General features: G+C 40.2%; 1 protein-coding gene across 1 annotated transcript in view; it reads left to right on the top strand.

Moving 5' to 3' along the window:
* stxbp5a (syntaxin binding protein 5a (tomosyn)) overlaps positions 1-18,900 on the top strand; it is a gene marked incomplete at both ends in the record, with an annotated part of 99,356 nt that overhangs the window by 29,611 nt on the left and 50,845 nt on the right. Inside the window, 2 exons of the mRNA XM_083898810.1 lie at positions 9,091-9,172; positions 11,619-11,719. Coding sequence (XP_083754936.1) covers positions 9,091-9,172; positions 11,619-11,719 — 183 coding nt within the window. The remainder of the gene's footprint in view (positions 1-9,090; positions 9,173-11,618; positions 11,720-18,900) is intronic.

The following is an 18,900-nucleotide window of genomic DNA, read 5'->3' as shown; positions in this document are numbered from 1 at the left end:
GTACGTGTAAATTTAAGGAAAACAACAAATGGTCAAATTGTGGCTGAAGAATCACATGTGCTTCAAAGTCTTTTTCTGAGGTTGCGTTTGCATTTTTAGTTATATTTATTCTGTCGTACAGTTACATCTGGCCCTATGAGGGCAACCAGTATGCTGATGTGGCCTATAGTGGAAATAAGTTTGACACCTCTGATGTAGAGCATGAATGTGAATGAATGGGAGAGTTCAAGCTGTGCAAGAGTGCTTTGAAAGGCCCAGTGGACAAATGGAAATAGTTTTTAAGATGAAGGTGTGACAAGATTTTGTTTGATTTGCAAATGGCTTTGTCTCATTGTAGACAAGAGATGTGTGTTGGTGGATGTTGTTGATGTGACTTATGAAATGACTGAAGTGGTAACCAACTAACATCTGAAATATACAATACAGTCACTATAAGGTTAAAATAATAATTAATTAAGAATAAAAAATGTATAATAATTAAAGTAATCTACAATTAGGCTAGGAGATAATAAAGGTCATGAGGAACGACATAGGACGCTATGTTGTTTCTAATGAATCGCCAAGAGAGGAGAAATCGGGGACGCTCTTTTTCTTCTCAAAGCCTTGGGTGAACTCAAATTGTCCAAATAAATATCTTTTGATAATTTTGGATATTATAAAGAACAATTAGATACATTTGATATAGGTATAGTGGATGACTACCTGATTCAATCCGTGAATCCACTAACAGATCTGACTGACTCATAGGAAACTGACTCTGCAGAAATAACTTAGAGTGTATGTGTCTCTGTAGATAATGTGAGTAGTGTATTGGAGAGTTTGAAGGTTTTCTGAAGTATGTTGATATTTAAACTTAGTACAAGGTCAAATGTGCTAATTTGGAAATGGTTTTCTGCTTCAAGGTGGTGACATATTGGTTTGATTTACTTTGATTAGGTTAAAATCAAAGAAAAGATTAACGGTATTTCAATTGTTGATGTTGTTATTTTAGTGATGTATAATGATGTAAGTGGCAATTGGGAAATCAATGTGCAGTGAGAATGGTTGTTTTTGTTGTGATATGGAGCAGTGTACTTTTCACTGGCTTAGTGAGAAATGAAACTTGAAGACTCTCTGTGAAGTAGGAGTGGTTATCCATATGTTACTCTATCATCATGTTTCTCTGACATTTGCTCACTCCCCCTGAGTCTTAAAAAAAACTTTGAAAAGAAGAAAGAACAAGATTTAAAGTCACTGTAAGTAAGCTACACATACAATTCAAATGTGGAGATTTACTAAAAAGATTTGGATATAGAAATGTAAACATTTTCAGCAGATTTAAGATGTATGCAAATAGATGGAAATATATATATATTCTGATGTCTTAGTTTGTTACAGTGTATTGTATTTTAGCTGTTAAATTGAAATAAGAACTAATGCCTGGTTTTAACAAAATTAGGTATTTCATTTAAACGTTTAAAGAAATAAATCTTAAGAATTTTTTTTTTGGGTCTTTAAGGAACATGCTGACTTCATGAAGGACATCATAAAGATTACAAAGCAAAGGATAAAAGTAAAGGTAAAAATAACGAAAGTAAGGAGACTTAGAATTAGTAATAATGTGCACAGAGTAAATCTGTGCAAGGGGGGAGAACAATAATGGAAATACATATTGAAACAATAAAATTCAAATTTAAAATTTTTGGAAAAATGAAATAAATGTAATGGAAGATATGATAAATTATACATTTGTAATCTTTGGTGGTAGTTTAATACTCCACTGAGAATTCCATTACCAGATCGAGATTTGAAATATTAAGTTATGAATCGTGTAGTCATTAGGAAAAATAAAGTAATAACTGATAGTCTGTCATTGGATTGTAATAGCACCATTGGATAACCTAGAGAGAGAGAGCAGTTGGTAAAACAAATTGAGAAAGATGTTTTTGGAATTTGGAAAGAGTGGAAGTTTAAACTCCAAGCCAGGGAATTAGGTATATTGAATGTTGGAAATTGAGAAGTGAGTGGTTGGTTGTCATTACCGTTGATAATTTTAAAGTTAAGGTTTGGTTGATATAATTAATGCAACAGTGATTTAATAACAAAATGTTATGAAAAGTGTACTACCAAAACACTAAAATGATTATGTTTTGGATAACTGCATGTTTAAATCACAGTACTAACACTGCATGGAATGCTAACAGGTGAACTTATGCTAACACAGCTGCAGAAAGGACTCACTGTTTTAAAGATTGCAATGTACTGAATATTAAATAACCCACATTAGATGACTGCCCTCCATAGGCTAGTCCATAGGTTTGTTTTACTTTCAGAAAAGATGGTGGAAGCTCAGCTTGAGACAAGGAAGTTGAGTGCTGTGAACCAGTGTACCCGAGGGGGGTGCAAAGGAAGTGGAAGAGCCAATAAGAGGAGGAGCTTGAACTGTGATGATAACAACATCATCAGCAGTTTAGTCTGAAGGAGCATGGCATTGTGTCAACTGAGCAAGTACAAGGAAGTGTACGACAAGATCAAGAGCAGAATTTGGTCTGAAAGTGATGCAAAAATATAGGGAAAACGTTGACTGTATGAAAGCAACAGCTCATACAGCAGAAAATGGACTGTGGGCCCTGAACGTCAGTAACAGGAAAACTGATTCAACGTAGTCTGGACATTTCAGGAGACAACACGACTGAAGTTTTAACATTCAAATTTACCGGATGACATGTGTGAATGTTTGTAATTTTGTGTTTATGTTCAAAGGGATTGTTAGATTAAGAAAGGATGTTTTATGTTTTGTTTTGACGGAAACAATGTTTGATTTTTAAATGATGCTTATTTTGTGTATGATTACTGTTTCTTGTAACATGGAGTACCTGTGTGTGGTTGCCGGGGCAGCGGAACCGTGAGAGAGTTTCCCTTTCTGAAAGGATAATGGATAAATAGAATGTTTTGAACTGCTCGAAAGGGTTTTCGCTCTCACACTCTACAAAATTTATGTTATAATTATGCTTAAAATCAGCATAAACAGGAGGGATATGTTACGGAAATTTTGTATTGATATCGTATAAATGTAAAAGTATGAACTGTAGTGACCTAAGATCAAGGGACCATTTGCTATTTTGTTTTACACACAGGGGATTGAGTCGTAAACACCCTATCTTCCTCTCTCCCTATGGGGGGTCTACCTGATTCCCTCTCTTCCAGTGGGAGGGAGGAAACCTATTGTTCTGATCTGTCTGTGTGGGGGGGGGTCACACCCACCACACAGGTTAACTAGAGAGGTTTTCCATTGATTCAGCAGTCTTCGCGGGGTGACTTAATCTGCAAGTTGCTTCGTGATTGCTCTTTCTGTACAGAAATAAACTCTTGTTTGATTCCTGAGCTGGCTCCAACATCCATCTTTTACCAAATTATCCTGACAGTATTAACACCTCATTCTACCTCTATTACGACATTAATTAAGATTTTTCCTACATAAGGTGTTAATACGTGCTTAATATTTACTAATAAAGGGATAGTATGCAACTCATATACTGTTAGTAAGCACCTAGTTAACGGTGAATATGTGTCACCAAATTTCCCTTTTTGCACTCTCACTTATGTGTGTGTGTTTTGAGTGAGGAAGTCCAGAAATACAGTAAATTAAGCTTTGACTGAATATTTTTTTTATTATTTTTTTTTTACCTCAGGGGCAGCACTGAAATAATTTGCTCAACAAAACATGTGGATTTTTCCATCGCAGTCGCACAAAAACGTCAACTTCCCATTTCTACGTCTACAACTTGGAGCATGTCTCTCTCTCTCTCTCTCTCTCTCTCTCTCTCTCTCTCTCTCTCTCTCTCTCTCTCTCTCTCTCTCTCTCTCGTCAACAACAGCTAATTTATTTTGCTGAAATTCCGTCTCTGGCCTCTCTCGTTCTCTGCGCTTAACGCCCCGAAGCTTATTCCGCTCACATTGGAAGAATGCCTGCGTTTTTATAGTAATTATTATGGCGACGTTTACTTGAAACACAGGAACGAAATATCTGCCTTTCCCTCCTTTTGACGGTTTGAATGTATTCGCCTCGTGGCTCTTTATGACCATGTCATTGCATGTGTGTGTGTGTGTGTGTGTGTGTTCTTCATGATAATACGCTTGTGCGGTGGCTGCTGCTCTTCAGAGGAGGAGGAGGAGGGGGCAGCACGAGCAGTTTAAAAAAGCACAACCTTAAATCCTTTCCTCTCTTCTTCTTCTTCTTCTTCTTCTTTCTGAGGCCCCCCAGAAGATTAGGTTGCCTGGCAACATTAGGAAAGAATTTTCAATTAAGTCGCTCCCGAGTTAGATGGACGGCACTGTCAATGAGCCCAAACCTTCCTCTCTCCGACAACACGCTGCTGCTGCTGCTGCTGCTGCTGCTGCTGCTGCACGTATGAACATAAGAGAATGATTCTCAACGACTTCCTTTGTGTACGCGTGCTCCCTCTTTAAACGTATTGGTGCAACAGGAGGATTTGAAGAGCTGATGAAAGAAGAAATGTGTGTTTTTTTAGAGACATGAACTAATTAAGAAAAGCGCATTCGCTCGATATTGTTCAATCCTTAAGTAGCGTCGTTAAAGTTCACACTCGAAGCTTCCGTTGCTTTTGTTCAAACAAACATCAGACACCGTTGTGTCTCATAGAAACAATACACAAAAGAACACAATTAAAGCTTTTACTCGCAGCACACAGTGAATTATAATCTCCTTTAAATGAGCTGATCTAAGATTGTTCCCCCCCCTTTTTTGCCAGTAGCACATCCTGAATGAGGACGACCACAGTAGGTCGAGAGGAGAGAGCGTTGAGGTCTTGTGTCCTCATCCACTCGATGTGACAGTGATGATGCTACTCTCTCATGAGCTCAGGATTTTTCCAGAGTACGATGCTCTTGTATGTAGTTGCTAAATCATCCTCCTGTGTTGCAGCTGGATGCAGATATATTTGGTATAAACCATAACATAAAGTAGAGATCATAGAGTATCGCGGCGGTAAAACAAGTGAACTAACTCCCAAAAATGTAACAGATAATGTTTTACATGGATTTCATTCAGTATTTGTTTATGATAAAGCTGCACCTTTGTCGTTTCTTGGAGGTATAAGATGGATATTTGATATTTGGCTGATGAAAATGTCTTTAAGCAAGACTGGACTACAATGCAGGGCATTGTGGGTAACAACATACGCATGTGTAGAACGATAGCCGCGAGAAATGGCTTAGCCCGTTTTTGCACTTGTCCTGAATTAACCAACAGATGAGCGAGGTTTTCTTCTTCATTGTTGTCTCGTCTTCTAATTCAGTCATTCTTGACGCAGCGCCACCTCAGGCGAGGAGGGGAATACGTTATTCAAAGGGTTCGGTTCGTTTCATTAAAGTGCGGAAGTGTGGACACAAACTCGGACCGGCTGAATGTTGCAACCCCCAATGGAATTGAGTCTGGTGGACTAGTCTAGTGTAAAAACGACCTTGATCTCAACTGCCAGTGAGTCAAACAACAGAGATCTAACAGTTCTTTGGAAAATATATCAGTGCATGGAAGTTGCTCCTAATTGAAGGAAAGTTGACCAGTCCAAAAATTAGTTTGCATCAAGAAATTATCATTGGAATTTCTTCAAAGTCCAGATATTAAGACTAATCCAGTTTCTAGAGTGTTTTTTATAGATACCCAGCCCTACACATGATCTGTCCATTCAGGCTCAGTAGCTGCTGAAGTGACACAGATGGAGATTCTGATCATCGCTGACTCTGTGGTGCCCTGTCAGTGCCAGAGATTAGGCCGTCTCCTTCACCCCTCTGGCAGTTTACAGGCTGAAATCCAGTGCATCAGTGACTCTGTAGAGCTCTAGTCCTTTAATGGACCATCCAGAAGAAGGAGGGCAAAGGCTAATCCACACGGATGAGTTGTGGGCCAGCTTTGGTGAAAGCTGACTGGATGGAAAAACCAGTATGTGCTGTGATCCGCTGATCTTTGTGGTGAAGTTACACAATGAATTAAAGGCTGCAAGTCTCTCAGGCGATTCTTTTAATAGATCGTCTACTACTTCAAAAAGTAATTAACAAAACAAATAAGATCGTTACAACTGTGAATTTGCAATCAAGATGAATGAACTTGTGTTTGTGGCCATCAGAAATGATCACAGGCCACTATTCGCTGTCCTTTTGGCTCTGATTTAGACTCCTGAGGGAAATATCTGGCTCCTTCTAAAGGCTTTTACTGTGTTCACCAGCTGTTTGCCAAGTGTATGTGTGTCTGATGTTTGAGACTGGGCATGAAAACAGCTGAAAATGATGCTGATGAGACTGGTGAGAGTGAATCAAAGCAGTCAATGCTACAGACTGAAAAAAAAGAAAAATCCCCCAAAACAAAATGACGTGAAATATTCTAAAATGTTGCCAATTCAGGTGATGTTTTTCTATATTGATTTTACAATTGACAATAAAAAAAGTACAGAACTTCTGTCATCCCCCTTGAGGAATTATCCAAACCACTGCCAGAGTCTCTACATGACGAATGACCAACATTTGCAATAAGCGTTTATCTCATCAAACTGCTGAATGTCCCCGTTTATTTTTAGCTTTAGAATTTATAGTTTTGAAACTGTTGACGGGCGTTTCTTCTGCCACAGTCCAACTGTTTAAGTATAACACAAAATATAGAGAGAACTAATTTGACAAAGGCTTGAATTCAACGGTAAAACACAACCGTGACCATGATTACACACAATTACTTGTAGTCTAGTTGTTGGTAGTAGTAGTAGTTCACCTGTCCTCATCTTTCACCTGTCCTCATCGTTCATCTGCCCTCAACTTTCACCTGTCCTCGTCGTTCACCTGTCCTAATCTTTCACCTGTCCTCATCATTCACCTGTCCTCCTCGTTCCCCTCTTCTCATCGTTTACCTGTCCTCATGGTTCACCTGTCCTCCTCCTCATTGTTCCCCTGTTCTCATCGTTCACCTGTCCTAATCGCTCATCTGTCCTAATCGTTCAACGTCCTCGTTGTTCACCTGTTCTCGTCGTTCCCCTGTCATCGTTGTTCACCTGTCCTTGTCGTTCATCTGTCCTCGTGGTTCACCTGTCCTCATAGTTCACCTGTCCTCATAGTTCACCTCTCCTAATCGCTCATCTGTCGTCATTCACCTGTCGTCATTGCTCCCCTGTTTTCGTCGTTCACCTGTCCTCGTCCTCATTGTTCCCGTTCTCATCGTTCACCTGTCCTCGTCGTCATTGTTCCCCTGTTCTCTTCATTCATCTGTCCTAATCCTTCACCTGCCCTCGTCGTTCACCTTCCTCTTCGTTCACCTGTCCTCGTCGTTCACCTGTCCTCATCGTTCACCTGTACTAATCATTCCCCTGTCCCCATCGTTCACCTGTCCTCATCCGGTTAATTGGTGCTAATTATTGGCTATTTTGTATTACTCAGTAACAGATTTGATTTAAAACATAGTGAAGTAAAGCACAAACAGTAATATAACAAATACACAAAAATCCTACTAAATTCAGGTAATGTAAAATAAAAAATATAGAGCATCAATTTCACAGGAAAGAGAAAAAAAAGGTGTATTATGGCAGCTGTGGCTTTGTTGATGTGGCTGCTTTATTTCACTGGGATGTTCACAGCACACACCACAGGAACGCTTACATACATTATAACTTAATAAAGGACCGCGGTGCCGGGTCTGTGGGCTGACGGCACAGTTTGAATCAAATCCGTACGGGTGGCTCTGCTCGGTGCTTTTGGGCTGCCATTGTCATTACCGGCACTTGATGGGATTTATTTCTGTATGTAAATGCACCGGTGATCATCAGGCGCTTTCTCCATCCATCTGTATTCATAAGGAGCGGCGCGGCTCAAACTGTGTTTTCACTTGGTTGGCACAGCGGGCAATTTACATTACCTGCTGACATGCTCCGACACACCACCTCCCAAGATGCCGACACACTCACACACATGCACACATTTACATACATATGCATATACGCATACATAGATATGCAGCTACACACAGATTCCTGCAGAGATGTCCTTTTAAGGACTCACATTGACTTCCAGTCATTTGGACAGCTTAACTAAAGTGTTACCGTACCCATAACCACTTAACGCCCGGTTAATGAGGATTACTGGCCCTGACGAGGTCAGTGTTTAAGGTCCCAAAGAGGGAACAAATACAAACACACACACACACACGCTAACAATGAGCAATAGTGTCACCCCCGGGGTGTTAAACCTCTGTGCTTCTTCTGTAGGAATAACTGCGACGCTCTGCCTCAGTCCTTAGAGTCATGGGAAGAATGAATGGGTATAATCAGTGAGTTCACCTATTCACTCTCTCCAGGAAGAGGAGCTCATTATTCTCTGTCTCTCCTCGCTCCTTCTTTTCCTTTCCGTCTTTTTTTCCTTCTCTGCAGCCTTCATTCTATATATCCTCCTGTCTACCTGTCTTCTCTTGCATCTTTCATCAGTTATCGACGTCTGTCAGGCTTCTATTTCTGTTTAACAGCAGTATTATTAAGTCGACGCGGCTCGCTGTACGTCTGCGTTGCACACACCGTTTGGTATTTGGCCGTCTGTGTGTGTGCCTTGATTTCAGGTAAGAACCGAGTCAAACCATAACAAGGTTATCAAAACAACATTCGTCCATGAGCACATGGGCAGAGAGCGGTGGATGTGCGGCCATTTGCATCAACCAGCTGCCTTGACAGAATGATGCGTTACAAATTATTATTGTCGAGCAACAAAAGGGATGTGATTCACCGGCGTCTGAAAGAGCTTCGTCCTGCAGAGTAGAGATCCTCCCTTGTTGTGGGTGATGAATACGTCCGTGCTCTGTTGCCGGACCATAAAAATGTCTCGGAGAATATTCCATTTTACCCCCTTCCCTCCCAACGTGTAACCAGCTAACAGATGTTGTGACCTTTTGAATCAGGTGCAGGAGAGGAATGAATGAATGAATGAATGAATGAGGTACTGTTCCCTGGCACCATATTTGGGCAGAAATGATATGCATTTCTACACAAACGGACACAGAGCACACACTTTCTGATCATTTCCACGGGTGAAACCATTACGTTCCTTGACAGAGAACCCTTGCAGGTTTGGTCGTCCGGGTGTGGAGTGTTACTGTCAGCACGAGAGCGGAGCTGCTGTTATCCAGCTACAGTTTCTCATCAATGAGGTGAGTTCAAATATATATATTTATTTGTATATCATATTGTGAAGCCTCGAGATTCATGATTTGACCACAAGCTCACCTGCAACCAGGCATCTATTGGATGATACCAGCTGTCAATCATACTGGTGTCCACTAGTGCTGAGCGGCATACAAGTTCATCCCAAAAACTGCTATTTATTTTGTTTATAATATGATTTTTCATATACTGCAAGACTGATATATGAATAACATTGACATTTTGTAAAAAATACCGTGTTTGATGTGATGATGTTTGTTCCTACCATCCAGCACTAGTGTCCACTTATACTGTATCTTCAGTTTTCTTTATAATAGAAACATAATTGACGTCATCATCTAAGACCATTAACTCCTGAGGTATATTATGTTTATGACATTATAAATAAAGTGAAAAGTCCTCCTCTCACTTTTCAAAAGTGGAAGAATATATGAATTTTATATGCAGTCCATGCACTCTCCACAAAGCCCATAGTGCTGTCTTACAGTCTGTAGACCTGGAGGCAGATTCAAGGATGTTCCTCCCTGTTAATCACATCTCACCCCTAAAATGTGCAAAAAAAGTAGAGGTTCTGTAAAATAGCTCACCTGGCTTAACGGCTCATCTTCCTCCACTCGCTCCTTGTTTTAACACAGTGAGCCGTCTTCTTCTGCCATGTAAGAGGAAAAACAGCCATTCAGCAGTATTGCATGAGTAGGGATGTTGCATATTGATTCTCATAACAACATTAAACATTGATGCGGAGAATATTATTATTTTTATACTGAAGTCATAAAAATTTGCAAGTGCTCTTAAATAAAAGAGATACCCAAACTTTTATTTTCCCCTAATTTCATCATATACTAGATATGAATATGGACCTCCTAGCTAACAACGTTTGGTTCCCAGAACGTTCTGGGAACGTTACCTTTTGGTTCCCTAAAGCTTCCCCCCAGGTTTTCCTGTGGTTGTTGCGGAAAGTTTTCCTAACGCTAGTTTTTGGTTGCACATTTGGTTCCCAGAACGTTACTTTGTCACAACCTTCAAACAACTTTTAGAGTACGTTCTGTAAAGGTTCCTGTCACAACCTTTTTACAAGGGTTAGTGTTCCGCGACTTTCCCATAACAACTTTTGTCGCAATGTTTATCCAACCTTTGGAGAATGTTCTCTAAAGGTTCCCAGAATGTTCCCCTAATGCTACTTTTCTACAACCTTTAGAGAACATTCTCTTAAGGTTCCCAGAACGTTCCCCTAATGTTACTTTTCTACAACCTTCATACAACCTTAAGAGAACTTTCTCAAAAGTTCCCATAATGTTCACCTAATGTTACTTTTACACAACCTTTATACATTGATTCATTATAAATGTTATTGTTTTAAACTGTGCACATTAGTATACATATTTAAAATGAAATGAGTAGGCAAACTTGACAGAATTAATAGTTTTATTTTCAATGAACCAAAATATATACAAGTGCATATGGAAAAACAATATACATGATCAAGTCAAATAGAAAACAAACTCTTAAATAAAAAATAATTGTCTTCCAGTTTGATAAAAATAACCCCATAAAGTTTGAGATGTCACTTATGTCAATTATGTTCCCATTTCGAAGAAAATAGATGCTAAACATGGCACAAATAACTGATGGTATCATATAAATATGTCCCTGGTTGCAGGTGACGTCTGTCCTGAGGCTCCACTGTGGGAAGATTCCATTCACTTTTCATTGACAGTATACTGTTTTCATTTCACCCATGTATAATATACTGTATGATACATTCACTGTGAATGATTCCTTTCAGACTAAATTGTCAGTACAGCTCATAAGATCCTGACTTTGTTCTGTATCGACGACAGTGCTGCGATTTTAAACCGAGGACGTTGAATCAAAACAACTCTTTATAACTGCTATTGTCGCGGTTTTGCGTCAAACCACCAGAAAAATCACAGATTTTCAACTTCACTGCCTGTTTAAAAAGCCCTGCTCGGCTGAAATAAGCTCTCCTGTCACATTGTGTGATTGACAAACTGCGAACATGCCCTGAATACTGACAGCACCTTCTGATACATATTAAAAAAAAAAAAAAAAAAAAAGTTTGAATGACTTTCTTGACTGATTCATATTTATGAGAGAGGCAGTATTTCATGGTCAGTTAGTGTGTGTGTGTGTGTGACTCAGCAGCTCTAACATACCCTGAGGGAGAAGAAGATGATTTTTGAGTGCCTCCCACATGCTCGCAAAGACTCGTATATACATCTTATGAATCACCATGGCTACCTGGGAGAAAGCTTGCCTGATTTAAAATCAGCCTGCGTTTCCAGGGAATGAAGTCTGACTCACGCGTGTCGCGCTTGAAGGCAAAAAAAAAAAAAAAACTGTGTCCGTCTGTGGATCTAATTGTTAACGTCCATGTTTAGTTATAAAGTTAAAGCCTGTGTTGTGTGACAGGGTGCACTGGTGAGCGCTTTGGCCGATGACACCGTCCACTTGTGGAACCTGAGGCAGAAGAGACCAGCCATCCTTCACTCACTGAAGTTCAACAGAGAGAGGTAACAGGGTTCACACACACACACACACACATATCGCTGCAAATAGTGTAAAAGTCTGCAAAGTCCATCTTGCTGCCACTCTCTCTCTCTGTTTGTGCTCTCCCTCCTCAGTGAGGCCATCACACTTGCTTTGGTGTGACATGAACTGTGGCTCTCAGAGTTGGGCCAGTGTCACAGTTTTCTCTCTCTGTGTGTGAATGTTCTTTTTCACCGACTGTCATACTGTATGCAAACAGACAGCATTTTTCGTTTGGCAAAAATGTGTCCGTGTGCCTGCAGAACTGTGCACAGGGCAAAGGAGTAGAGGAGAGGAAGAGGCTGATGTATTCACACACACACACACCCTCTCTCTCTCACACACTCTCTCACTGTTGGCCCAGAACTAAACACTCATTATTTGGATCACTTCCTCTGCCTCTGATGCTTCCCCTCGTCCCTGGGCCACAGGTGTAAACTCACCCAAACATCGGCAGGTTTACACACCGGCAGGTTGTTGCAAACACAAATAAACAAAATTAACTCACTTAGTCGAATAATATCCATGACTGCACACACTTTTACATCATAAATTACTCAAATACTAACCTAATATTATTACCAGTCATATTTTAAGGCATAGGGTGCAGAGCGGAAGGGAATTGAGCCCACCAGGTCAAGGGCTGACCCTAAATTGGCCTTATCCATGGGGTGGGCCACAGCCAGTGTACCTTTAGAGGAGATGCTTGCACCAGGAACAGGAAAAATCTCTATGAAGTCAATGGAAATGCCAAAGTTCATAAATTAGAGATAGACCGATTTAGTTTTTTTCCAGGCCAATACCGATGAATGGAGGCCGATAAATGATATTTGGAGCCATAAAAGTGAAAATATTCGCGTAAAAATTTTGACAAATTGATCTCTTATAGGCTGTCGGATTAAAAAAAATAAAATAAAAAATGCAGAATATTGGCGATAATTGACCCTGTCGATAATTGGTCTATCCCTATCATAAATACATGTAAATGAATCCCCCCCCATTTGAAATAATGAGTGGGTTGAGGTCATTTCAGGTTGCTGGGGTAATTAACTGAATTTATTCATCTATTTTTTTTAGTGCTGTCAAACCTTAACACATCAACGGTGTAAACATCATGTTTACGTGACTGAATTGTTAAAATTAGTCTCTAAAGTTTTACATTTTAAAAACAGAGGCACACATACGCAGTACACAGGTACGCTGGTTATTTGTAGCGCTGCTCTTTTCATTTAATAAACAGACCGCTCCAGTTTGACTGTAGGCGCGCTAACGGCGCTAAAAGGAGCTAATGCAGCTAACGGAGCTAACTGGTAAACGGTGCCTGTACTTCAGTGTCGTGGCACATAAACATGACGTCATGTGCATCTATTTCTGTCGTGGAAACGTGTCATGCGTTAACGCGCATTAATCTTTTGTACAGCACTATTTTTTTTGTGTTTTTTTTAGTTTAATTTGGACCTTTTTTTTTTACTCTGACATTATCTAATGGATTTTACGAGCAGATCTAACAATGAAAGATTCAAAGACAATTCTTCAGACTTTTTTTTTTGTGAGAGGACCGACTCTGACATTTCAGAATAGCAGCTGCAGTATTTCACGATGAAAGCATAATTCTGGATTAAGTTCATGAATAGTAAAAGGTTGCAAAAGGTTAGTCATCATACGGTAAAAATAGCACTATAAGGAATTAAAGCCAAACTGGGACATATGCAAAACGAGACTAAAAACCATTCCTGCCTACATTAAATGAGTCACCGCTCACAAACACGTCTATAACCCATCAGAGGTAATTATATCACCGACCATCGATCTGTCACCGTGGACACGGTTGCAGCGCTAACACGTCAGAGCTAATGATCTACGAGGACGCTGATGTGATGGACAGGTGGCCAGCAGCGCCGTTGAAGGGCGGGTTGTGTTCTTTTGCGGAGGCGCTTGACCACCTCTGACATTTAAAAACAAAAACCAAGGGCCCGTCCAACGCGACGCAGCGACCCTGAACAACAGCGTCAGAGAGGAGGCGAGTCACTGCCTCAATGGGAAAAAAGGAACAGCCTCAATGTCACAGTAGCAAGTGGTGGATAAGGAAATACAGAGCTTGTGAGGAAGGATTTGATGAGGATTGCAAAGTAGAAATCACAAGGGAAATAACTTAAAAAAAAAAGAGGTAAGGGTGAGCGGGAGTAAAGCCACTTTTCATGTCCTGGTTAAAAATGAAGGAGAATGAATTCTGCCTTTCACAGCTCATACATATGTAAACGAGTGGTCAATTAAAGATGAAACTGCAAATGGACTCAAAACTACAGTTCTGTCCCTTTTACCTGAGGGCTTTGCTGCCTCCTTTTCTGCTTATTGTGCAATATTTATACGTATATAAATACACTTGATAATGACAAGTTTTCATCTTATATATACATTACTGTTCAAAAGTTTGGGGTCACCTATACAGTGTTTTTGTCTTTTCCATTATAGTCCCATTTTTATTCATCAAAAGAGTTGCAAAATGAATAGAAAATATAGTCAAGACATTGACAAGATTACAAATAAAGATTTTTATTCAAAATAATAATTTTGCTCTTTCGTCATAGAACCAGCAAAACTGTTTTCAGCTGTGCTAACATCATTGCACATGGGTTTTCAAGGGTTTTCTTATCATCCAATAGCCTTCTAACGCGATTAGCAAACACAATGTACCATAAGAACACTGGGCCACAATGGGCCTCTATACACCTATGTACATATTCTAATATGTCATATTAAAAACAGACTTTTGCAGCTACAATAGTCGTTTACCACATTAACAATATAAAGAGTGTATTTCTGATATAATTAATGCTGTATTCACTGAAAAAAGTGCTTTTCCTTAAAAAATAAGTACATTTCTAAGTGACCCCAAACTTTTGAACGGTAGTGTATAATATATAAAATAATAGGTGACGGTACAAACCTACAGCAGCTTCATGTGCGGAACACTCACACCTCCTGTAACCCATATAACAATTATATATATATATAAATATATATATAAAGGTCCATATAGGAGACTATATGAATGGTATATCCCTGCTGTTAGTGTCATTTATAGCACCAGTGCTGTACAGAGAGGAGGAGGAGGCGTTTTTCTTCACTCTGGCAAAGACAGAGCACTTCTGCTATGGACAGGCTGTCATGTCATTTTTGGCACTCTGCTGTGCTGTGTGTGTGTGTGTGTGTGTGTGTGTGTGTGTGTGTGTGTGTGTGTGTCTGCGTGGAGTGTGGTCGAGGGGCTGCAGGATTATATTCTCATCATACAGTTTAGTCAGAGATTTCACCATTGGCCAAATGGCTGCAGATCATTTCCTTGCAGTGTGATTTGTTTGTTTTAGTAAAAAAGTGTGAACACACCTCTGGATCTCACTCTTAGGTTAGAAGTTATCTGACTTGTCCTGTAACGGCGTTGGTCACCTTCTAGTTTTCTATTTGCCTTTGCTCCCTTGTTTTTCACCCTCCCTCGTCTGACTGTTTGTTCAAAGCTTGGCATTAACTTGTCAGGGTGAAGAGGACACGGCAGCCATTTCCTGCATCAACAAAAGCACAGTAGTCACCCAAGCAGAACTGCCTCGACAGTCTCCTAATGGGCTGCAGCAGGAAAAGAAAAGGAAACAGCGTCCTGTCACAGAGCCAAATGAAACATTCATGTTCAAACTGACCCAAATATATTTAGCTGCATTATTAACCACAGAGATTGTTTCTGATTGGACGACACATCTGGGTTTGTGTTCACATGTACCTGAAGAAACACTTACTTTTATTTTGTTGTTTGAGTTTAAACTTAACCTGAGAAACAAACTTAAGTTTGGGAGGTCCTTCCTTCCTTCCTTCCTTCCTTCCTTCCTTCCTTCCTTCCTTCCTTCCTTCCACTGATTGATCTTCCCTGTGTCTTTCTTTCCTTCATTCCTTCCTTCCTTCCTTCTTCTGATCTTCTCTCTTTCCTTTCTTCCTTACCTCGTTCCTTCCTTCCTCTGATCTTCCCTGTGTCTGTCTTTCCTTCCTCTGATCTTCCCTATGTCCTTGCTTCCTTTTTGTCCTCTGACCTTCCCTGTGTCCTTCCTTCCATCCTTCTTCCTCTGATCTTCCCTGTGTCCTTCCTTCCTTCTTCTGATCTTCCCTATGTCCTTGCTTCCTTTTGACCTCTGATCTTTCCTGTGTCCATCCTTCCTTCTTTCCTGTGATCTTCCCTGCGTACGTCCTTCCTTCCATCCTTTGATCTTCCCTGCGTCTGTCCTTCCTTCCTTGCCTCCTTCCTTCCATCCTCTGATCTTCCCTGTGTCCTTTCCTTTCTTCCTTACCTCGTTCCTTCCTTCCTCTGATCTTCTCTGTGTCCTTCCTTCCCTCGTTCCTTCCTTCCTAGCCTCCTTCCTTCCACTGATCTTCCCTGTGTCCTTCCTTCCTTCCTTCCTCAGATCTTCCCTATGTCTGTCCTTCCTTGCCTCCTTCTTTCCTTCCTCTGATCTTCCCTGTGTCCTTCCTTCCTTCCTTGGCTCTTCCCTGTGTCCTTCCTTCCTTCCTCTGCTCTTCCCTGTCTCCTCCCTTCCTTCCTCTGATCTTCCCTATGTCTGTCCATCCTTCCTTCCTCCCTCCCTCCCTCCCTCCCTCCCTCGCTCCCCAGCTCAGTATTTGAGGTGTGGAGGAAACAAAGACCTGGGGCGTCAGCATCCACTCACATCAGATCACAGGCACTAGGACAGAGGAGAGAGAAGAGGAGAGGAAGCTGAGACAGACTGGGCCTCAGCCAGAGAGCAGTGAGTCAGTCTGTGGGCTGTGAGTGTGGGGATGCAGGGAGCGCGAGAGAAATCCTGTCGAGTCATTCTGGCGTAGGATGCTCTCGTCACCTCGTGGCCTCGCAGGAATGCGTCGCAGATTCGGATGCTGTCGTCAGCGCAGGGTGATATGATGGCACATAATTGGTGGAGGGGAGGGAGGGGGCAGCGGGGGGTCATTACTTTTACAAAAATTAGATCTTTTTGGAAGGACATTTCTGGAACAGAGACTCATTTGCTCATTTACATTTGGGTTTAGGCACTAATTAGGTAGCATGACGTGATCTCAGTGGCAGTCGCACAGTTCCTTTTAACATAAGACGCTGAAATCATAAAATATCTGGTTTGGTTTCAACATCTGTGCATCAAATAAATAAGAACATGACACTACTGAGTAGGCACGAGGCGACATTAACATTTCCCCATCGCGATTCTTAAACTTAAACAGGACGTAGCTTATGAAATAATCAATTTAACACGATCATAATGAGTCATGAGGATAAGAACAGTTTCTGCCTTGTGGCTCGTTAGAAAATAAATGACAAGGACTGTATGTTGGTGAGTTATACTGGATTTTCAAGTCACTTAAATTAAATATTAATGCTTTTTATCACATATTTACTTTAACCTCTTTTTCTCCTTGACCTTTGTACAAATGCTCTGTACCTTTAAAAACAGTGATAGTGAGGTAATGTCTGCGCAGTTGAAAATAAGATGAAGTCGCACACTTGAATTGATTTTTTGGACGTGCTCTGTGTTGGAGCGGCTAATCAGATTAGATTCCTCTTAACTGAGACCCATGTTTGGGCCTCTCAGATTAGAATAAAGTTTGGATTTTTGCCAAATAGATACTGCACGCAAGCCATATCTGTGCAATTTGGATTTATTATCCAACAGCGATGGGCAGTCACCCTTATGTCTAATGTTCTAATGTCTCATCACGACTCTCAAACTGAAGTGAAAGGAACATCTGTTCTCTATATTACTGTAAGATGGCTTTGGAACAGTAACGGCCAGATGGGAGGTGGCAGATAAACATATTTTGCTTCCATTAAATGTCAGTTTTATTCTCATACATGATCAATACTCAAACTAGGGGTGTTTGACAGTAATCGTTTCTAAGACGCATTAACAACATTGATGCAATGACAGCTCATCACAATCGATTATAGTCAATTAACATTGCTTAATGTTAATTTTCAGATATGTTAAAATTCATATATAAGCTCATATTAATGCGACTGCTTTAACTGATTGATTAAAAATTAGCCTTGTGCATTCATATAGGAAAAAACACATTTGCAGTGCATTGTGGGATCAAGTTGATTTGAATTATTGACGTGACAAATCGTAATCAGATGTGAAGAGCATTACAGCCACATGTAAAAAATATTTCATAGAAAGAAAACAATAATAAAACATTTTGAATTCTGAGATTAAAGTCATAGTTCTCATACAGAAAAAAATATGGTATTAAAGTCAGATTCTGAGAATAAAATCTGAGATTATAGTCAGAATTCAAAATTAATGTCCGAATTCTGAGAGTCTTTTAAAAATTAAAATCAGAATTCTTAGGAAGAAAATTGAGATTAAAGGCTTCTGAGATTATTGTCAGAATTCTGAGATTACTGTCAGTATTCAAGTTTAAGATTAAAGTCGGAGTTCTGAGAAAAAGTAGTTCTGAGATTAAAGCCAGAATTCTGAGATTAAAGCCAGAATTCTGAGATTAAAGTTAGAATTCTGAGATTAAAGTCAGTATTCAAGATTAAGATTAAAGGCGGAATTCTGAGGAAAAAAGTCAGAATTCTGACTTTAATCTCAGGATTCATGCTGTTTTGTGAAATGTTGTGGCCCTTATACTCGTCCATACATCTGCCATTAGATTTAATGGAATAAAGTTTTATTTTGTAAATTTTTATTCCCTATATCCAGATTAAGGTAGTTTAGTACATCGAATAAATGATTGTTTAATGACAAACTCAAGCTCTGATGGGAACGTCACATACATTCCTGTATTTTCAAAAAATGTACCCTCTCCCCCAAATCATTTGTCAGTGATCCATGCTCTTCTGCATTTAGCCTCAGAGGTGTGTGTGTGTGTGTGTTGTGTGTGTGCGTGTGTGCGTGTGTCAGCCCTCACAGTCATTTCAGAGGCAACGTGATTGGCCCTGAGCCTTCAAGCTGGCAACTGCCTTTGTGTGTCGTGACCACTTGAAGCTGGAGATTTCACCGGGAGATGTGTACACACACACACACACACACACACACACAAGTGTGAACTCAAAAACAAACACACACTTGTATTTGCATGCACACAAACACACAGTGACAAAGTGAGAGAAAATTTGTATAATTATGCTGCTAAC

The sequence above is a fragment of the Microchirus variegatus genome (assembly GCF_963457635.1).
Source record: "Microchirus variegatus genome assembly, chromosome: 12".
Classification (NCBI taxonomy): domain Eukaryota; kingdom Metazoa; phylum Chordata; class Actinopteri; order Pleuronectiformes; family Soleidae; genus Microchirus; species Microchirus variegatus.
The sequence above is the reverse complement of the archived record's forward strand: the minus strand, read 5'-3'. Positions and strand labels throughout refer to the sequence as shown.